This window comes from Spermophilus citellus (genome assembly GCF_964194105.1).
Source record: "Spermophilus citellus genome assembly, chromosome: 2".
In the NCBI taxonomy this organism is placed as follows: domain Eukaryota; kingdom Metazoa; phylum Chordata; class Mammalia; order Rodentia; family Sciuridae; genus Spermophilus; species Spermophilus citellus.
The window spans coordinates 45,561,584-45,585,069 of record NC_138183.1 but is presented as its reverse complement, the minus strand read 5'-3'; the positions used below and the strand labels follow the sequence as shown (position 1 = coordinate 45,585,069).

The following is a 23,486-nucleotide window of genomic DNA, read 5'->3' as shown; positions in this document are numbered from 1 at the left end:
ATGGTCTCACATATGAAGATGTTGAATCTAACTAATCCTTCAAGTCCACCCTCTGTCAGCAGCTTTGCGACCCTGGGACTGGGACTCTGGAAATCAGTCTTTTCCCTGTCCAAGGGCTGGTAGCTGATTTCTGCCATTTCTCCCTACTGTGGTACTTCAGTTCTTGCTCTTTACTTTTTCAGTTCTTCAATACCCTTTAGCAGTTGTTTATATGAAATTATCTCTGTTAAAATAATTGAAAAGGTTCATTTCCTGACTAGACCCTGACTGATCTAGTTTCCTAGCAAGTTGCTTTCTGGTCCTGTTTCTCAGAGCAGCTACAAAGAAGTCCATTCCCATTTCTGGGAAGTCAACAGTGACCACTGTGTCCACTCTACCAAGAAATGTGGTCTTATACATTCTCCCAACCCTTGTGTGAATCCAAGTGCTTATAGCCTCCAGAGAAATCAATTTAAGGAAAGAGAAAATCTAAAAACTATACTCATAGATTAGTGTTATACTGGAGAAAAGTGTGAGAATAGAATTCAAGTACTAATGATGATATCTAATCTGAAAAAAAAAAGACATAAGACGGAGTCTTCATGTATATGAAGGACTTTCCTGCAGAAGAATAATTATACATATTCTGAGTGGTGCCTGAGGGCATGCTGGAACATTTGATCTGTGGTCCGTCTTCTCAAAACGGTATTCAGTAGGATCCACAGCTATGGGTTGGGATCATTTATGCTTTGTGTATAGTCATTCTGAAGCCCAGTCTGAAGGTGTAGTGGCTACTTACAGAGGACCTTTTCATGCTGATCAAGCCAAACACAAGCACATACAAGTCCTCTGTTCACATTTACCGACTAGCATGCCATGTCCAAACCAAGTCCCATGAAGGTGCCCAATTCCAGTAGGATGTACACTTTACCCAAAATGCAGAGGCCTTGTATGTAGCAAAGTGTATGATTATATTACCACAAACTGAAGCAAAGATCTCTAACAACTTCCAAATTCTTTTTCAGTGCCCCAGGGTTACATTTCATTTTACATGACAGAGACTCGTGAAGATGTGTGAACTCTCTCAACCACAGTTATAATTTTCTCTCCTCAATTAACTTCTCAAAAGACCATAGACTACTAATTTCAGTCAAGCCTATCCTTTTCTTGGCCCCTCTTGTTTAACAGGATGTGTTTGTCCTTCTCTCTAACCATGGTCAAGCTTTGTTCTCAATTTCAACCCCAAAGTCTCAGAGACTTTGATTCATCTTTATTGCCACTTCTTTTCTCCTAAATCTTTACCATGGCTTATTTTCCAATACACAACCAAGCATTAGACGTGTGATTTTAAAAATAAAAGCTCTTCCATGACATTACATCTCCTATAGCAATCATCTTCTTTCTTGAATTCGTGTTTCCTAAAAGAATATATTTATTCACAGCCTATTTCCTCTCTTCCTATTCATTCTACAGTGCTCTAAAATCTGACTAAAACTGTTTACACCGAGAACAACAAGGAGATCATAATTTCCAACTTTATTATTTATTTTGGGAAGGTTTGGTGGAGCACAAGAAAGTATATTTTTCTTTTTTTAATTAGTTATACATGAAAACAGAATGCATTTTGATTTATTGTACACAAATGGAGCACAACTTTTCATTCTTCTGGTTATACAGGATGCAGAGTTGAACCATATGTGCAGTCATACATGAACCCCGGGTAATGATGTTCATCTCTTTCCACCATGTTTCGTGCCCCCATTTCCCCTCCCTTTCCTCCCTCCCCTTTGTCCAATAAAAGTTCCTCCATTCTCTCCATACCCTCCATTATGGATCAGCATCCACTTATCAGAGAGAACATTTGGTCTTTGGCTTTTGGGGATTGGCTTACTTCACTAAGCTTGGTATTTTCCAACTCTGTCCATTTACCTGCAAATGTAATAATTTTATTCTCTTTTAGTGCTGAGTAATGTTCCATTGTGTATATGTGCCACAGTTTCTTTAACCATTCATCTTTTTAAAGGCATCTAATTTGCATCCACAGTTTAACTATTGTGAATTGAACTGCTATGGACATTGACTGGCTGTGTCACTATAGTCTGCTGATTTTAAGTCCTTTGGGTATAGACCAAGGAGGGGGATAGCTAGGTAAAATGGTGGTTCCCTTCAAAGTTTTCTAAAGAATATCCATACTGCTTTCCAGAGAGATTGCACCAATTTGCAGTCCCACCAGCAATGTATGAGTGTATCTTTTCTTCACATCCTTGTCAACACTTATTATTGCTTATATTCTTGATAATTGCCATTCTGAGTGGAGTGAGATGAAATCTTAGTTTTGATTTGCATTTCTCTAATTACTAGAGAAGTTAAACATTTTTTCATATAGTTGTCTTTCAATTGTATACCTTCTTCTGAGATGTGTCTGTTCAGTTCCTTAGCCCATTTATTGATTGGGTTATTTATTTATTTAGGTGTTAAGTCTTTTGAGTTCTTTATATATCCTGGAGAAGAATGAGTACATTTCTACTTTATGGAATTCTGCATCAGAAGAGAAGGAAGAAAAAATGATGAAGCTAATATTGAAAAATATGGCTTAGATGTGAGAACCAACAGAGCTTATCAACTTCCTACCTCCTCAGGACCAGTCAACCCAAGGATAAGTTTGAGTCTATAGGGCAGACACACTGAACCCTGCTTTCCATTTTATTGTCTTAGGTAGAAGAGGAAGGAGGAGGAGTCCAAATCTCATCCTGCTCCAGTGGTCATGTTTGTTAATATATAAGCTCCAGTCCAGAAAAATGGTCTAACAGCTATTGCTATTGGTCAAAGAAAGAGATGAGAGAATAGGTATAAGTACATGGGAATTGCACCTTAGAGAAACAAGGGGACTGGAAAAGAAGTGCTCTACTGTGAAAGTTACTTTTTAGATCTTTAACTTACTTGACTTATCTGGGATATTTGCACTACTCTTCTTACTTTCCTCCCCCCCCCAAAAAAAAAAAAAAAGCCTTTCCTTTAACTTCCAAGAAACCTCCTTTTCCTGGAATAATATTCTATTCTAATCTATTTTATCATTTGAATGGAGAGTCCATAGGAATACTGTTTTGACTACTGTATCTCTTGGAAATCCCATTCATTCCTGCATCGTTAGCCATAAATCACGTACTATAGATCAGTTTAACTGGACATTCATCTGTGTACTAGGCTTTTCATTCAAAGATGCCCATATACATCTCAAATGCAAAAATGCCAAGGTAAGAGTTGTCATTTTTTTCCCAAAGCAAGCTTTTATGTCCATGGCCTCTGCTTCAATAAGTGGCACTAGTAAGTATCCACTCAGTCTTCCAAAGCAAAGCTTAAGGAACATCCCGACTCCTCTCTGTTCTCCCTCTCTGCCCTCTCTATCATATAACTGGGGCCAATAAATTTTACTTCCTAAATAATTTCCCTATCACTCTCCCTCAATGCATGTCTACTACCTCTACCTTAATTTAAACCCTTGCCATCTGTTCAAATCTAATTTACTAAAATAGTTCCTCAACTAATATAATCTATTTCAACCTTCTTATAATGAACATATTTTGTTTTGGGGTTTTGCAGGGTTTTGTTTGTCTTGGAGTGTGGTATATGTGTTGATTTTGTTGTTGTTGTTGCCTAAAATAATTTTTCTCTTCTTTTGTTAACAGCACCTAAATTTTTCAGAATGAACATAAAATACCAGTATGTCTTTTCATTTTAAAAAGTTCCTTTCAATTGGCATTCTATGCATGATGTGTATGACAGGTCCCCATGGACTAGAATATTTCATTAACCAAAACTGTTTATTGCTTAATAATGGTGGTGAAGAGAGAAATTATAGGATGTGTTGAGGCTCAGGGAATTAGAGAACAATAAAGGATTTCATTATAAAAATGAAACCCATCAAACTAGAGGATCAATGATTCTGTAGTTTCCCCTTCTTGGTCACTAGTAATGTTTTTAATATCCTCAGGGCTCAATTGTGTAGCTTCTGTGGATTTTGTTTTAAGTGAACACAGTTCCTTTGAGTAGTATTGCTTCTGTGGCAATATCTAAGTCAGTTAAACACACTCTATAAGCTTATGCTATACAAATTTGTGCTTTCATCCCTGTAACTCCTCCTAAAAGACTTCATCAAAGTAATAGTCACCTTAGATATGTTCAAACCCACCCAAACATAAAGCATTCACTTTAGTCTGTCACACACTGTTCCCTCCACCTTACATACTGAATAGAAGTCCTTTGGTTAGAAAGCTTTGCTACTGTTTGAGAAAGTAAATCACTTTCAAGTTCAGGGTATATGCTTTCAAAAGGATTTTTACAAAGGGTCTTAATAACAACACAGTCTCTCTTCTCCCACCCTCAACTCAAACCTGATTTTGAACTCTTTAATTCAATATGAAGCTTAGATTCTCAGATTATAAGAGCTGAAAAGAACTTTACATTCCATCACAATCTCACCCACTTATTTGACAGTCAGGGTTGACAGTCAGGGGACAGAGACATTTGTTCATAGCCTTGGTAGGCTTGATTATAATGGAAATTTATTTCCCTAATGGTTTTGGGATTTTAAACAGCAAGGGAGTTCAATACCCTCAGATGCTCACACCTGTTCTATCTGATCCCCAGGCCTCTGACTCCAACTTAGGTGCTACTCATGTTGTCCCATAAAAGGTCAACTTCTTTCTCTTTTCCTTAAACCTGAAGGGCCCTCTTCAGTTCTATCTCACAGAGAGGAGCCATGGGGCAGGATGATTTCTGCTGAGGCTCAACAAAGAAACATGGCTTCTGGAGGCTGATATTCCTTCCCAACCAAAATGTCCATGGTACTAAAAGATGTCACCAGAGCCTCTGGCTCAGAGAAGCAGCTGGGTATTTAAAATGAGAGACAAGAGATGGATCTAATTGTGCAATTATGGGGGCAAGGGAAGAGGAGGGGAGGAGTGGTGGCAGAATTTCCTCTTCCCAAATCATAAGAAGAAAAAGATTAGGGTCTCCCTGTTCCTTTTTGCAATTCCCCCACATACACACACACACACACACACACACACACACATACACAAAAACTATAACAACCACTACCTGTCCTAGCCAGCTGTCATTCATAATTCTGTTATCTTTTTATACTTGCTAACCTAAAAGTAGGGTGGGGAAACAAAGATATAAAGATGCAAGCTAAATGCCTCCAGGATAAGACCCATAGAGGTCCTGAATGTCAAAAACACGCTGAAGCCCAGATTTGAATTTTCTTTCTCCAAAATTTCCACTTTCACTTTATAAACTAATGAATGCATAAGGAATATGCATGGAATAATCAAGATTCCAATAAACTTCTAACTTTCTACTTCTAGCAGACAGGAAGTACAATTGTTTGCTTTCCTTTCCTTTTTTTCTTTTCTTTTATCACCCAAGAAGACAAGCAGTGGAGAAATTTTAACTCAAAATAAGAATGTCTAAGAACTAGAGCTTCATACTATTATACCATTAAATGAGATGTACCTGGGAGCAATATTATTCTCATCACCAAGAATATTCGACTAGGGGCTAAAATACAGCTGGCCAAGATTTTTATTAGAAGGAGCTCAAACCTCTAGCAAAAGGAGAGAAAAGAAAACCTGCAAGTTGATTTCAAAGGCAGTTAGTCTTTATTTCCAGTAAGTCTACCGGTATGCTTGGTGAAAAACAGCATCTGGGATGGGAACATGTGTTGTGTGGGTGGTCTTGCAGCTGAAGAGCAAACAGGTCAACTTCAGCTTCACCAGTAAAGTCAAACTCCTCCCTAATATCTCAATCCTACTTCATCTTTGTTGCTGGAAAATATTCCTAAAGTGACTGCTGTATGTTAATCTCAGCTTTCTAACCCCTACAGAGCCGCTTATAGACATACACTGAATGCAGTTGCAGCATTAATTGGAAAGTAGATTACAAACAGGAACAAAAAGTTCACAGCAAACCTTCACGGAAGCTAGTGATGTGGATTTCAAGGTGATATCTGCTCTAGAAAATAAAAACATCAAGGCAATAAGTCCTTGCTTTAGTCAATATTTATTTTTCAAGTTAATCAGTCCAGAAGTTGGGGAAAAAAAGAATTAAGTGTCCTGGCTATAGCCTCCATATACATAATCACTTAAGCAATACAAGTTAGATTGGTGTCTGTCTGCATAAAAATTGACTATTGGGGATGTTCTTTCTGCAAACATTCTAAAAGTCAAACAACCTAAAAAGCTTGTAAAAAGTCATTATTCTCTTTCTGGGAATTGAGTACAATTATAGTTAAGGCAAACAGTTGTCATTGAACTCGGCAGCAGCCAATGGGGAGAACCCATTTGTACATGTGAATTGACTCGTTGATGCTATTGCAGAGTGTCATTGATCCTGGACAGTGTGACTAACAGCAAGGCTCACTTCTGTCTCCTTTCCCATCACAAGTAACAGCTCTGTTCTTGTCATTACCATGCTTGTTGTCATTATAGGGAGAAAATCCATGTCGTTTGAAAGGTGACCTTCTACTGCACAACTTCCTCTTCAGAGAGGAAACCAGGCAGACAAAATGAGTTCAGAATAACGTGGCAGAAGAAAATTTCAGGATCTAAGAGGAGCAGTCATTTAACGCAACAAAGACAAATGAAAATCAATGTGGGACTAGAACAAGAACTCTGCATTTCTGAGCCATGGTGTACAAAGGGTAGGAGTAGGTATTTCACTACTGACAATGTTAGAATTGCTGGTTCATAGTTATAATACAAAGAAAGTCAACATTTGATATTTTGCTATTGTTTTTCAGTTTTATAGAGACAAGTCATTCCTTCATTGCTGCACTCAGACAGAATCCACCCTATCCTCACCCTTGGCAAGGCATTGGCTGTGAATATTCCCCAGCCTCTCTTCTCTACAATCTCTCTCCAACACACTTCCTTTTAGAGAAATGTGCCATCGTTGCCTGCTAGTCCTCTGGGCCTCTTGTTTTGTTAATCAGGATAATGAATTAAAAGATTTGAGAAATGAAAGAAGTCAGAGGTAAACTAGAGGATTTTAATTAAAAATTTAAATTTTTTAATTTTTTAATTTAAAAAAGGTAGATTTCCAGAGGAACTGAGAAAGAACCAATCCAAAATTTTGCAATGAATAAGAGACTGCCTCTGTCTCTACCCTTCTCCTACCATGATCACCACACTGGATTTAGACGTGGAGATAGGATTCAGGAGTCAATATCTTCATTGGGAAGGACTGAGTTTTAGGAAGAGATAGGAATTGGAAGTGAGGGAGTTTTGGGAGCAATATCTCAGAAGCCATTTAGCTTACATAAACAAGACTGGAGAGATTGCAAAAAGAAGAGATATGCTACAAATAAGCAACCTGGTCTTATGTGATCAAAGAAATTGAAAACTACTTATTTTGGGTATAAAATTGAATTTTACCAAATGATTTATCTGCATCTATTGAGATGATCATATGTTTTTTATTCTTCATTCTGTTAGTGTGGTATACCCTGTTTACTGCTTTGCCTAGGTGGGTATTTTTTTATTTTTCTAATTTTTTGTTATTGGTTATACAGGACAGTAGAATTATTTTCACATATTATACATACGTGGAGTATAACTTCCAATTCTTGTGTTTGTACATGATGTGGAGTTTCACTGGTCGTATATTTACATATGAACATAGGAAAGTAATGTCAGATTCTTCTACTGTCTTTCCTATTCCCATCTCCCCTCCCTTCCCTTCATTCCCCTTTGTCTAATCCAATGAGCTTCTATTCTTTCCTCCCCCAACTCTTATTCTGTGTTAGCATCCCCATATCAGAGAGAACATTCAGCCTTTGGTTTGGGGGGATTGAGCTTTGCCTATTTTGAACCATCCTTACATTCCAGAGAGAAATCTCATTTGATAACAGTATGATCCTTTTAATATGCGGCTGAATTTGGTTTGCTAGTATTTTACTGAGAACTTTTAGATGAACTTTTAGTTCATCAGGAATACTAGCCTCTATTTTTTTATTTTCTGTGCCATGAGCTTATTTGGCCTAATAAGATGCTGGCCTACTCTGAGTTCAGAAGTATTCCTTCCTCTTCAGTGTTTTGGAAGAGTTTAATTTGGATTGGTATTAACTCTTATTTATTATTGTTCTGTTCATATTTTTTATTTATTCATGATTTGGTATTGAAAAGTTGTATATTTCTAGGAAATTATACATTTCTTCTAGGTCATCCAATTTCTTGGTGTAAAATTGCATATGGTAGTCTCTTTTGAACCTTTTTTAATATTTCTGTAGTATCAGTTGTTATATCTCCAGTTTTATTTATGATTTTGTTTGAGTCTTCTTTTCCCACCCCACCCCCCCACACTTTTTTTTCCTTAAAATCATTCCTTTGAATTCTTTGTGAGACAATTTATCAATTTCCTTTTCTTTGGAGTCTGTTGCTAGGTAGTTATTATGTTCCTTTGGATGTTACCTAGGGTTTGGTTTTGTTTTGTTTTTTTGTGTGTATGTGTGTGTTTCTATGTCGGTATTTGTGCATTTGGTGGGTTAGTTACCTCTACCAATTTTATAGGGTTGCTTTCTTAGTAAAAGGCTTTCTGTTGGCAGTGTGCTCTCATGTTGATTGGATATACTGTGTTGGCTTTGGTTCCAGGTGTGTAAATTAATGTGGTGTCAATGCAGCTTTTCAACTTGAATCAATGTTGGAAGTATCTGCCAATGTCTCCGTAACCTAGGTTCTAAGAGGTTTTAGATTTTACTGCCAACTGGAAATATAGCTGCCTTAGGCAGGACAAGCTCACTGGTAGCTCCAGATTTGTTGTATCCAGCTTTGTTATACCCAGATTTGTGCTTCTAACAGGTTGTGTAAGGATGGGCCATTCTAATGGGACCAGTTAGGTGGGACATTATGCCCAATAGCAGGGTGCAGTACCTGTCTGTGTCTAAAGGCTCTGTAAGGTCTGGACCACACCAGTGGGCCCATACAGAACACTTGCAGTGCCCAAGGACAGCATGAGGAACTTTCTGGGGCTTCTAAGGACCAACCCGCTTAGAGATGTCTGTCCAACTGTTTCTTATGGGTGAGGATGCATGAGCAGGGTCAAGAATCTATGCTTTTCAGTGTCTCAGGGGTAATGCTTCTGAGAATGCTTCTTGTGTACGTGAGGATGGGCAGGGCTCAGTGAGCCAAAACACTTAAGAAATGTTGCTCAACTGTTTCCCAAGTTTGGAGGTGGGTGGGCTCCTCTGCTTCCTTGGATCTCTGGATGCCAAACCATTCCAAGCTGGTTTCCTGGATGCTTCCCAGGGCTGAATGTGCTCACGGGACACCCAGATGCTTCTAGGACAATAGGAGGATGAACAAGGCTGCCTGGTTGCTTTCTGGGGCCAAGAGTGGGTGGGTAAACCCATCTGAGCATTTCTGGGACAGCTTGTGGGTAGAGAGGGCCTCTGGTTGGTTTGTTGATCTGGGTCAGTCAAGCTGCCAAGGGCAGCTTCCCAGCTGCTTTATAGGGCCCTATGTAGTAGGGTCTCAAGATGGATCCATACATCAAGAGTCTGGGTGGGGGAGGGTACAACATCAGATGGGCCCTTTCTCTAAGGCAGAGCATCAGTGTGGTAACCTGACAACTCTCCAAACTGGGTTCAGGGCATGGATAGGCCACAGTGTTCTCCAGTAGCAAATGCCTCAGAGACTGTGGTGTGAGTGGGGACTGCCCAGAGCTCCATGCTTATCCTTTCCCCACTGAATAAAGCCCCACTCAGGGTTGATCTTAAGAGAAAAAGCACTAGATGCTATGTACTTAGTTCTCTTCTTTACAAGGACATCATGTATCTCCATGCTCTGAAACAAAAGTGCCACTACATCCCCACTACACTCTGACACTATCCCAAACACTTCAATGCAATGCCTTTCTCCTTGTTGTGGTATTTTGTGTGGAGGGAAATTTAATAAGCCCATCCAGTCAAAGTTCTTGCTGACATCCTGCTGCATTTCTTAAGGACAGCCTTGCCAAGTATTTTTGTTTATTACTTTTTCTTTCAGCACTTTAAGCATATCACCCTGTTCTCGTCTGGCCTTTGTAAACTTTCTGCTAAGAAATCTGCTGATTGATAGGCTACTGGGAATTGCCTGTGACAGTTCTCTTTTCTCTTGCTGTTTTCAAATCTTTTTTTTTTTTTTGATTTTGGCAATCTGATTATAATGCATTTCAATGAGGCCTTCTTTGGGTTGAACCACTTTTGAGACCTTTGAGACTCACATACCTAGATGTCCTTATCTCTTGCATCATTTAGGATGTTTTTAGACATTATCTCTTTAGATAAACTTTCTCCTTCTTTGTCTCTCTCACATCTCCTTCTGCAACTTCTACAATGGTGAGCAATAAGTCCTGTATGTGATTTTCTTTCTTTTCCCCTCAGTTGCCACTGTGACTTAGATACAGTTTGAATGTCACCAAAAGGTTTTTGTATTGGAAGTTTGGTCTTCAATGTGACAATGAGAAATAGTAGGTAACCTTTAAGAGGTGGGGCCTAGTGGAAAGTCCTTAGGTCTTCTTCAGAAAGGGTTAAGATAACTCTTGTGGGAGCCCTTAGCTCTCATGAGAGTGGGTTGTTATAAAAGCCTTAGTCTCAACCCTGAATCTCTCACTTCCTGCCTGGCAGTGTGATTACTCTCTCACACCTGCTCCCAGCATTTCATCTTCCATGAAGTGACAGAGCCAAAGGGAGCCCCCAAAAAAGTTTGCATAAGGCTAGTTTGACTTTGTACTTCCAAAACTGTGATCAAAATAAACCCTCTTTTCTTTATAAAGTTAGTCCACCACAAGTATTTAATTATAGTATCATGAAACTAATACAGACATGCAGCCCTTTGTTGAGTTCTGAGCTCTGGTTGCTGTCAGTTTCCTGTTCTCCTCTGCTCCCAGCCTCTCTGAATCACTAAGCCATGCTGATTTATTTAATATTATGGACAGGGCAAGAAGTAGGTAGGTCCCTTGGGCAGTGTCCTATACATCTAGGCAATCCAGGTGCTCATTCAATATACTTCTACTTTTCTGTAGCAGAAGAATCATGAGTTGAGGGGGTCTCTCTTGGCATGAGCTGTGCTCCCTTGGGTGGGGAGGGAGATGATATAGGTGAAGTGAAATGGTTTTTCTTACCCTCTTAAATGCATCCATTCTCTAAATTTTTGCTTCAACAGTGTGTGCTAGAACTTCTCTGCTGGAGTCCCAAACTCCCCAAAATGTACTCTTTACCATGGATCAAATCAAGCACCATGGGGAGATAATATTAGAAAACTTCTTATTCTGCCTTCTTGCTATGTCACTCCAGAGTTGTTGGATTTCTAGTTATCCCTAATCTCATGTTCAAACTACCATACTACACAATATAGGAGCTGTGGATGAAAATGTTCCTCTCTCAAATATTCACTAACTTACTTTGCCTGATTTCTTTGGATGTTCTATACTTCTAACATTGCCACCATTAGGACAGGTTATACAAAGGAACTAATGTACTTCATATTCCATTGTTTTAACCATTAATAATGGCCACATCAGTATCCATTCCATTTTATTTTCCTTGTTTCTATAAGGAAAAAATTTTTCTGTCTCTCACTTCCCTCTACCCCCTCACATCATCTCTCTCTGTACTTACCAGGGAATGATGACATATTTGAAAAGCACATTTTGATAAAGAGAGGTATGATCGTAAACACCAAATGTGATATACATTGGAATATACCATCTGAAAAATAAAGCCAACATTTCTAAACATAACACATCTAGTTCTTATCTGCTTCTCAACCAATCCAATTTTGATCCCCAGAATGAAATCCATGCTACATAATTCTCACATTGTTTTCATCTCCAACTCTTCTCTAGTGCATTTTATTGGCCTTAAATGTCTTTTCCCAACCCCTTCTGCCAAAAATATGAGGTGTCCCCCATAAACTCATGTATAAAACAATGCAAGAAAATTTGGAGGTTAAATAAATGGGCTTGAGAGTCTTAATCAGTGCATTTATCCACCGATATGGATTAACTAAGTGGTAACTCTGGGCAGGTAGATCACTGGGGGCATAGCTTTGGGGTTTATATTTTGTCCCTGGTGAGCAGATCTATCTCTGCTTCCTCATTGCTGTGTCCTGAGAAGCCTTCCAACAGCATGCCGCCCTACTGCTATGGTGTTCTGTCTCACCTCAAGCTCAGAGAAATGAGCTCAGTTGGCTGTCTATGTACTGAGACCTCTGAAACCACGAGCCCAAAATAAACTTTTCCTCTCCTCTACTTGTTTTTGTTAGGTCTCTTGGTCACAGTGATGACAAAACTGCTAAAACAAATGTTCTACAACATTACTCAAGACTCAAGAGCCTTTTCTGTAAAGCGTCCTAACTTCAGCTGAAAAGCATTCATCAACAGCTTTTTCTGTGTGCCACCTATTTGTGCCTGATTGCTCTTATATCCTATATTTACATTTTTTCCTTATAATATCATGCATTCCCAATACTTTGACTTGTTTTTTCATACCCATAACCTGCTCTGACATATATTTACATAGCAGGCCTTCACAAATGAATAAACGAATGAATGAATGAGAGTCTATCTTCCCTTTGGACCCAAATAAAATTTCCAAATTACTTTAGGCCTTTCTCATGAGACCTAGAAAGCTAGCAACTTTGCATCATCATTATTGAAGTCTCATAGGTTATCTGATTTGATGCAGAGAAAATTAAAATAACAAAAGCAAAGATCTTATCCATTAGGAAATGTGTGTAGTGCTGATGCTCTGATATTTATCTTTTTCACTTCTAATTTCTTCAGATCCCTCACATCAGAGAAGCTAAGATCTTCCCTTTTCTTTCCTTATCTCTGAATAAATTAAATTTCTGATTAGATCCAAAGGAAAGCTTTGCATAAAGGAGATTTTGTAAATGAGAAAATTCTTAACAGGAGTGATTTCAGAGGTGGGTCCTCAGCTGCAAAAGGACAATATGTCACTGACCTTTAACCTTAAGAAAGGATCTGCAGCCCACAGTCTTAACTCTTCACCTCAGAGTGATGGTGTGAATGTTCTGGGAGTCTTGCCAAATGCCCATCTCTAAAGTCTAGGTCTCCATGGATAAACAGAAGGAATACATAATTTCCTACCACTTTAACCATTCAAATTTTCATTACACAGTTAATTACTGATCTTTTTGGTTCTTTGTGACCCAGAAATTTTGCCGTTACTTCTATACTTCTGTAGTTAGATCACATTTAGTGGTTCAAGGAAGAGTTAAAAAATTTAGAAGAGATAAAGACAATTTTACTTGGTGGATAGCAGTAGTTTGGAGGGACCAGTAGCCATAGGTTTGACATGCTAAGTATACCCTTTCTCCTGCCTTCTGGGACAAAGGGAAACTTTCCAAGTATGGAACAAGAAAAGAAGAGAGAGAAAAAGTTATCTTAAGAGATATGGGCTTTCTAGTGACAGATGTGTTTTCTTTCTGCTTCAGTTTTCAAGGACAAGACAAATAATCCCTCCCTAGACTCTAAGACGGAGGGATTGTCCATATTCAAATATCAAAAAGAGCTGGCTTGTAGTTCTATCTGGATTATAGTTAGTGTGGCTATCAGGCAGTGTAGCCAAAGTAGTCAGAAAGTCCTGAAAAGTGCTTTGGTAAATGTCATCAAATCTTTTCTGGAACAGTAGAGATTATAATAAGCAAATCAATTAAAAGGCAAAAATATTATTGAGATCATTAACCCAAGATCCATATAGCCAAGCAAGCGTTTGTGTTCATACTCAGCTGAGAGTTATAAGCAAATGGTCAACAAAAAGTGCAGCCTTATCAGAAAAGACACAGAAAGCAGCTCAAGAATGAGGCACAAAGATCAGGAAGCTCTTCCCAGGCAACTGGAGGGCTTACACTCTGAGAAGTGTTGCTTGTAAAGATATGTGACAACACAGGAATGTAAAATCACAAAGAGATGAAGAAGAAGGAACAAGAAAAGAGCAATCAATAAAACAGCAAGAGGTAAAGCAGAGAAACTTCACATTTAAAAATTAAATAGTAAATGTATAGGGAAACTAATGAGCCTCTATATACTAATAGAGACATTTTCCTCTATGTAAAACTGATTATTAAGGACCTAATGAAGGGATGGTCCCTATGTTCCATAGATGTTACCAGATTCCCAGATTCTAATACTGGAAAACAGTAGTTTAACAGAGTCATGCCTGTAGATGGGCCTAAGCAAATTATTCAGAAAATCTGTTTATACTTCACCCTTTTTGTAAGTCTAGTTATGGTCAATTAATTCCTTTGTGGCTCTGATCCCCAAGTTAAAGGATCCTATTCAAGTGTGAAAGGAGAAACACTTAAAAAGAAAATGAGCAAACCAGATTTAAAAGGAGTCTGATTTCAGTACTTTGGCAGGAGTAGGTGAGACAAGGTTTTCATAACACTCGTACTTGTGAATTTCTTATGCCTAAACCAAAACCAGGATTCTGCAACTCAACACATTTGGCATTCTAGACTGGATATTTGTTGTGTGGAGCTGCCTGTCCATTGTAGGATATTTAGCGGCATCTCTGGCCAATTTCATGCATGCACGCTCAAAAACACATACAGACATACACACATATTCACATATACTTGTGTTAATAAAAAATGTCTTGGAAAGGGGGAAAGTACAAAAATACCTCTGATTGAGAAATAGGAAGACTAAATCTAAATCTAATTTAAACATTGCCTATCAAATAATGGTGATAATTGCTACTCCACATGCTGTCCGTGGAGTAATTCAAATTTAGATTCTTGGGCTTATTAATCTCTTCAAATCTAATTTCCAAAGGGGTCTCTTGTTTTTGCAAATGTCATTATATATTTGCATGCAGGAAGTTAATTAAAGTTAAATTGTCAATGTTGAACTAAACTTCCAAAACTTTCTTGCCACAATACAAGTGTAGTGGCACAAGAGAGAAATTGAGTAATGCATGACCTTTTGGGGTTTTTTGCTATTGTTTAAAAATATTTACATTTGGAAAAAGCATTTATGATCACTCTTTGAGGGACATTAAAGTCTACTCTTGTCACTCTGAGAACTGTTTACTTGATTGTCAAATATAATTCAAACTAAGAAAGGAAGAAATGGTCCTGAACTCTGATAAGCACTTTAAATCTATGTAAAGTTGGGCTTAATCACCTATTGACCAACAGTTTCACTGCTTTCTAGGGCATTTCAGTGGAGAATGAAAAAAAAAAAAATAGCAGAGATACTGTCCTAATAGCAAAGTCATTTTGCAATGGTCAACATCCAGTCATATGGTTTCCATGAAATTGGCTCATAAAGATGTATTCTTACAAGAAGACAGAATACCAGTAGTTAAATTGTAACATTCAGAAAAAAAAATGAAATGTGATTGTATTTTCCATAATAGCCATGTCCATAAAGGAAGTAGCCATTCACACTTTTTCCTTCAACATTTCCTTTATTTTGAATGTCCTTACTATCCTGGCCTCTGATCCATTCACATATCACACATTGACCAACTAATAAAACTTTATTCTACAACCTGAGGTTAATAGTGCACCTGTGGCTTTGGAAATGGCATCTGCAATTGGTCTCATTGGCCTTTGATGGCCTTCTTTCTCAAATGCATTTTTATTTAACTTGTTCCTCTTATCTCTTTGATCCTTAAGACCCTCTCCAGTTTTAGAATATAATCATTTTGCTGACTGATGGGTAAATCCCCTAAATTTTTACATTTCCTTTATGAATTATAAAAACAGAAAAAAATTGGCTATCAATAAAATACAAAGGTACATGATCTACTTCAAAATTCTAAATCCCATTTCAACCTATTTTTACTACAGTTTATTTCAGATTGTATTTTTCAAAAGTGGCAGCAATATCTTCCATCCCATATACTCTTCTAAAACATTTCCACTTTCCCTATAATGAGGTCAAATCTATGGCCTCCTTTTGAACATGGATGGGTCATTGTGATAACCTTAACCAATAGAGTACAGTGAGGGATACTCTTTCCGACTTTCAAGAGTAGGTCATAAAAATGCCATGCATTTCTGCCTTGTTATCTTAGGACACTCACACTTGGGAACTCAACCACCTTTCTCTAAAACAGTCAAAGCAGCCCATGTAGAGGTTCACGTGAAGAGGAACTGAAGACAAGGCACCAAACTAGTTTCCAGCTGAAAATCAGAACCAACTGCGTAATTGAGCCATTTTAAAAGTAAACCTGTCATTCCCAGGTGAACTTAACTGGCACCACAGAGAGATAAGCCTGAGGCAATTTGAACCCTAATTAAATTGCACATCTATGGGCAAAATGTTTGTCATTTTTAAGCCACTAAATCTTGGGAGAGTTTTTTATGCAGCAATAAATAACTGATATATACTTTCTATTTCAAAAGCTAGCAGATATTTCTGAAACACAAGGAATTCTATGAATTTCTCCAGATAAAACACATGGACAAGGGTTTAGTGAATATTTTAATGTGATGTCTATCATGTTACAAGATTATTAACATTAAAGAAAAATTCATAGAAAATCAAAATGCCCAATAAGCAGGAAAGATGGTGGAACATGATGGATATCATTACCCTAGGTAGATGTATCACTGCACAGATGGTGTGATACTATATTGTGTACAACCAGAGAAATGAAAAGTTGTGCTGCAATTGTGTACAATAAATCAAAATGCATTCTGCTGTCATATATACCTAATTAAAATATTTTTTAAAAATGCCCAACAATTAGGTACTGTTTCAAAAACACTGCACAATGTACAGCTGGGCAATACTGGATCACTGTTTCAAAAAATGACATTTTATGTATATCAAGATAGATATTTATTAACAATGACCAAAATAATAGTCTTAGAACTCCATGCATACAATGAGTCCATTTCTGTGATGTTTGTGAATGTTTAAATCTATATATGGGAAAAGTCTTAAAATCTATTCTCTAAAATATGTGCCAAGGTTCTCTCTGTGTGAGGAGTGTATGAGTAATTTTCATGGGGCTTTTATTTTCCTGTTCATTTGACTAATTTTTCTTGACTCATCAAGATCTTTAATAATTCTTACAGTCTTTAAGAAAATTAAATCAGGGATTCTTTTTATGACTTTAGTGCAACATAAAGAATGGTGTTGGGCCATCTTGCTTGTAGGTGTTTTTCTAGGAAGCAGATTGACCTGAGGATTGTTCAAACACATACCATGGTGAGCTGTGTCATAACAGGATTCCACTGTAATTCCTGATTTCTTATTTCCCCCTATTTGATTTTTTCAGAGCCTCTAGACCAGAAGGATGCAAATTCTTCTTTCCAGAGTATCAACTAGGAAGCCAGGAGTGCAAAGGCAGGCAAAGAAACTCCTGTGTGAAGGATCAGGGCCAGCTGCAGAAGCTGCAGTAGGCATGTCAGTGTGCAGTGGTATGTTAAAATCTGTCACTATGGGGAAAGCTAAAGTGATGGTTTTGTGTGGTACAAAGGTTAATTCTTTGCATTTGAAAGGGTAAGTCTAGATAAAGCTCAAGATGATAGGCAAAGAGAAGAAATTGGACCGCCAAAATGAGGCAAGCCTATTTAAAACAATTAAAACCAGCTCTCAGAAGCAGGATTTCCCCCTTCCCACTTAATTATGTACACTCTGCCTTGTTCAAAAGCCCTCATTTCCTTTTGTCTTCAAAAAGTACACTCAAAAAACCAAATGTATGTGCTGCCTTCCCCTGCTTACACGAAGAGCCCATATTATTAATGCATTAACACATCACACCTCAGGGCTTTGAGCAGGTGTGTGTAGAGCATGTGGAGTGGGGTGGGGGGATGTCCTATCACAGGTCCTGTTTTCTGAGCTTGAAGCTCATGCACTTCAAGAAAAGAACTTCCGACTGCATAATTGAAATGGCTGCTTTGAGCATGGCAAACTCATTTCTTCTGGAAGAAAAGGAAAAAGTAGCTGCTATACTTTCCTCTATTCATACCCCCTTTTCCGCCTCTAAAAAGGATCTCTTATTGATCTGCTGTAAGACACAAAAATTCTCAATATTGTCTTGCCACATGGGCTGGGGTTTAGCTGAAATCATCTGATCTGTCATCAGAGCCCAGCCTTAGAGACTTCAACTCTATCTAAAAGCAGAATTGGTCCTGATGACCTATACTGGATCACCAAGGATTGAAAGGGAAGAGCTGCAGGTTGGAATGTATTACCTGGGGTAGTTGCCTACCTGGGTATTGTCACAGACTTTCCCAACCTCACGTAGTTTAGGATCAGTATTTCCAATGTTAAGAGGTGAGGTAGGAAAGAAAACCAGAGGAATATCATTTGTCAATTGCCTATTGACTTTATAGTAGCCTAAGTAATTAGCAGCTACCAAGCAGGAAATATACAAACTTTACAAAGAAGCTTTGGGATGCTCCAGTGTTGAGGTTTTGTCCTTGTTCTACCACTTAGTATATAATGTGTAATTATATACTAAATGATCAATTGTTTACCCCTGTGAAGGTTAACTTTATGTGCCAACTAGTCTGGGACATAGCGTGCACAGATATTTGGTCAAACATTATTCTGCACGTGCCCATCAATTGTTTCTAGATAAGATTATCATTTGAATCAGGGGACTAAGTAAAGCAAATTGTTCTCCCTAATGTGGGTGGGCAGGTCTCATTCAATCAATTGAACACCTGACCCGAACAAAAAGACTGAAATAAAGGGAAATCCTCCTGCCTGACAACTTTAGCTGGTACAAAGTTACATCATTGGCTTTTCTGATTCTCAGGACTTTAGATTTGTTCTGGAACTTGCTCTTTTTTGTCTCCAGTTTGATGACTATAGATTTAGGAATTTCTCAGCCTCCAAAACTGCACAAACTAATATACATGTGTGTGTGTGTGTGTGTGTGTGTGTGTGTCTCACTTCTGTTTCTCTGAAGAACTTTGAATCATACACACTGCTTCCTGAACTGCAATATGTCAATCACACCTATCTTTTCATGCCTCTGCAAAAGAACTAAAATGCAATATATGGAGCCTAGTAAATAGTAAGTATGCAATACATGTTGACTTTACCCTAGCCCCTAATTGCCTGCATTAAAGTTTACTTGGAAGTTCTCTTCTTAGTAAATCAACAGTCTAAGAGATGTTTGTGCCAACTTCACTGAGTATGTATTGTCAGGTGTATATTAATATCACTTTATTGCTTTTATAACAATTTTATTCAGACCCAGATATACATTCTGCAAGACTACAGGCAAGTTGTCAGTCAGTGCTGATATTTTTTCAACTCTCAGGGCCTAAGCAGATCTAGAATATTTTATGGTGTGGAAAATCTCCAGATAACTGACATTTCCATTAGCCAAGTCACTCTGTGAGGTCCAGAGCCATCAGCTTCAGTACCGTGCATGGTTCTCTAGAATTTGGACAGAGGCTGAACATCTTGGTGTTCAAGGACTCTATTTGCCCAGTATCCGCTCCTCACCCTGCATGGCATCCATAATTCTGAAGCCTCCTCAGGCACTGCTACTCCACAGGGATCTATCTACTCATGTGAAAATACTCATATACATATATCATTTGGTTTGAGAAATTTTAAAATGTACTGATCAATGATTTAATAAGAGATACTGAGGGAAAAGACATACTCCCTGAAGAAAAGGAGAGATAATTTCTATTACCATCTTGTGTTTTGGGTAAACCTAGTTCTGGAAGCCAATTCCCAGCAGAAGTCTGGAGTGAAAATAAATGGTACTTACTTTTGAAGGATTAAATAACAGTGTTTTATGATCCTATCCTTCACAAACTAATGCCATTGAGGATGTATAGTCACAGTTTTGAAATTCATAGTATTTGTGCATCAAAAAAGTCAGAAGTGTGCTTATATAGGTAGTAAATATAGCCATGAAGAAGCATAAAGAAGAAAACTGGCAGAAACAAATTCTTTTTAAGAAATCATACATTTAAAATATTTTAAAATAAAGAGGTAGAATATAAGACCAAAGATGATCAATGGAGTATCTATATTTTAAAGAAAGTATTTGAAGTATGCCAGATTGAAAAGCCCATTCAATTGTGTCACTTGCAGCATACTAGCAACTTCAAATCAATTTGACACCTAAGACTGGCAAACTTGGCAAAATTTCACATGCACAAAGCTGACAGAACCAAAGTTCAAAATCATCTTGTCAATATGAAACATGTTTCTGAAGGTTAAATCTATCTATGTACAATGATTTTCAAATATTCTAAACCAGGAATTGGGATTTTAAAAATCAGCTGTTCCTGTACACCAGGCTTAGTAGCCTTTCCTAACAACAGAAAAAAGAAAAACAAAAGTGAGAGATTTTGATTCATGACAATATACATGTAGTCTTTATAAAACACTATAGGTGAAAGATAAATTTTATCTTACATTAAAGAATGTATAGATAATTAAATCATCTATAGAAATCACTAAGTACATGCCAGTCACATCTTACCTAAAGAGCCATGTTCATGTCTCCATACCAGGTTCTAGGAATAACACAAACCAGTATAGAAGGTCACTAAGAACAAACAGCATTACTGCTTGCCCAGCTCCACTGAAGGAATAAGCAATCGTTTTGCTCTGTTCTCACCTCCACTCAAGAGTCAAGCATTCTGGAAAAAGGCAACTCAATGACTGAGCTGAGGTCCCACCACCAGTCCTTTAGTAGACTGAAGTGGTGATGGAAAGGACCTGGGTAAAAAAAATACAACAGTACCCACAATCCTCCTTGACTTTTATAGCAAAAGTGTTCACATGTGGACTTACTGTGATACCAAGACAGCTCACACAATAAAAAAGGGATAAATGTCTTAAAAAAGAAATTTGAGGGCTGGGGATGTGGCTCAAGTGGTAGGCGCACTCATCTGGCATGCTGCAGCCCAGGTTCGATCCTCAGCACCACATACAAACAAAGATGTTGTATCCGCCGAAAACTAAAAAATAAATATTAAAATTCTCTCTCTCTCTTAAAAAAAAATTTGAGAAGAGATGCTGAGAAACCAAAATATTTGTTGCTAATAGATGCAATGAGAACCATTTTAGATTAATAGAGGAGAAAATTAACTGTTGCCTTATAAGTTAGCTATTTTTTCTCTCTCCCTACAATGAATACAATGACTTTGAGGAAATGATAGGCTTTATTGTTTCACTTTGAGTCATATGTTGTAACCAAAATCCCATAAGTAGTAGGGGACTCTTAGCTTGAACACTTATTTGTGTTCCCCTTCACAGACAGACACTGATAGGCAAGCCCACTAATGAATCTCAAGAGGAATAATTCTTCCTAAAGAGACACAAGGACAATAGACCAGAAACAGGTAGAAGGCAGTTTTGAACACAGTGTAGTACTTATTACAAGAGTTATCCTCCAGGCCAGCCAAGCCCAAGGGGCTCAGTCCCAAATCTTAGTAGAGAAAGCAGCCATGGTGTAGAAAAAAGTTAAAGGGTACCTTGAGGCTACAATGGCATCTTTAAGTTCACAGTCTGTCTCCCCTGCATACCACGGATTGCTCCAAACAAAAAGCAATAGTGGATGGTATTCTTAAAAAAGAGAATCTAAACACATAATCATATCTGTTAGTGGAGAATACAAACCAGAACACAGGCAATAAGTGGAGCTGAAGCTACAAACTCTCTGGGCTCTGGGTCTGATACCTGTCAGACACACACCATAAGGGACTGGGGCTGGTCTCTCCCAAAACCAACAGCTGGCCAGGCATGATGGCACACACCTGTAATCCCAGTGGCTGTGGAGACTAAGGAAGGAAGATCTCAAGTACAAAGCCAGCCTCAAAAACAGTGAGGTTCTTAGCAACTCAGTGAGACCCTTTCTGAAATAAAATACAAAACAGGGCTGGGGATGGGGCTCAGTGGTCAAACACCCTTGAGTTCAATCCCCGGTACCCCCCCGTCCCCCCCCCCCAAAAAAAAAAAACAGCTAAAGTGGGACAACTTTGCCATGAAAAGAAGCTAACAATGCTTAGCAGGGCCATGCTGGGCTGAGTTGGGCTTCATTCTACATAACAGCTGAATAACTGAGATGTGTAGGGGAAATTGAGGCAAACACAACCGCCCAGTCATGATCTGGGCCAACCCACCTCCTGGCTTAGTGACCATGTGAAGAAAAGTTACCACAGCACCTTTGAGGCCACAGACAGAGAAAGTTCTGCTCAACAAAGTTGGCCCTTGACTGTCACTGCAAATTAGGGACTCACTCATGCCTTAGCTATTAAGGGAGGCTCTCCATACCCAGGCTGCATGTACCAACAAAGTGATTTGTGGTTAACATCTGCCTTCCTTTTGGGTGTCTAGAGCTTTGGTATGACTTAAACAAAAGGGGCCTATATGATCAAGCCCCCCAAAAAGTCTTGAGCTCTAATACTCCAGAGGCTCCCTTTGGGAAGAAATATCACACATGTTTCTACAGTGTTCACTGTCAACACACACACACACACACACACACATACACATTCATTCCATGGGTCTCCTCATGGGAGGGAAAGCATCTAAAGAAGTGTGTGAGTGGATTTCTCCAGAATCCAACTGGCTTTTTTCTTCAGTGATTCTGTCATATATCCTATAATAAACTTTAGCCAAGAGTCCAACTACATGCTTAAATCTAAGAGTGCTACTATATAACCTTATAATGACCGAAACCTAGAGCTTCCCTAAAACTGTGATAGCCATGAGATGCACTAAAACAACCCCCAATCACTGAAATATGGCTACAGTATTATTCTGGGGAACAAAAAAGAAGGGGAAGGGCATGGTGGAAGTCTGGTGCCCTGACAATTATGGAGTTATCCATGATTCGAAACAGCAGCTAGAAGGGGCTGCAGGTGTAGCTCAGTGGCAAAGTGTGTGCCTGGCACACAAGGAAGCCCTGAGTTCAATCCCTAGCACCAGATAAAGAAAACACACACATACACACACACACACACACACACAGAGAGTAGCTGAGCTTTTATCTGTTATAAGAGGGGTTAAAAGTTACCTATGGAATTTGAAAATGATAAATTCAATCCCAGGGACTTGGTTCATTCTCTGGCTATTTGAGGCCATGTTAGCTAAAATAAAAAGAAAAGTCTACCTGATGTCTTTGCTTTTTCGTGCTCTTTAAGTGGAAAGGAAAAGAGCCCAACTATTTTTAAAGGTGGGTCTTGAATGACTCAGAAAAAATAAACATGAACTGATTATTTGCTCTCTGTCCTCCAAGCAAGAGAAAAAGGGAACTACTCAAGTCGTTTCTCCAGCAGACCCTAATGGCAGGACCCCTTAACCCTTTGCATCCCAGTTGGGATCTCTTTGTAGCTATATTTTAACTCTGTAAAGGCTGAATTCACTACTAAGGCTTGGAACAAAACTTGCTATGAAGAAAAAAAGGATTTTGTTAATGGCTTTGTATTTTCTGGCTACTCCATCTATGTATAATAAAAATTGATTTTAAAATCACTGTATGATTTCATATATGCTACAGA

At 38.4% G+C, this 23,486-nt stretch overlaps 1 protein-coding gene across 3 annotated transcripts in view; it reads right to left on the bottom strand.

Annotated features, from left to right (window-relative positions):
* CAAP1 (caspase activity and apoptosis inhibitor 1) overlaps positions 1-23,486 on the bottom strand; it is a 460,161-nt gene that overhangs the window by 181,850 nt on the left and 254,825 nt on the right. The window contains exon 7 of one of the 3 annotated variants that reach the window (XM_081264029.1): positions 1,770-1,908. The exons of the other annotated variants lie outside the window; for them this stretch is intronic. Within the exon in view, the coding sequence (XP_081120155.1) occupies positions 1,814-1,908 (95 nt within the window). The 3' untranslated portion in view covers positions 1,770-1,813. Of the gene's footprint in view, positions 1-1,769; positions 1,909-23,486 lie in introns of those variants that run through there. 3 annotated transcript variants of the gene reach the window in all.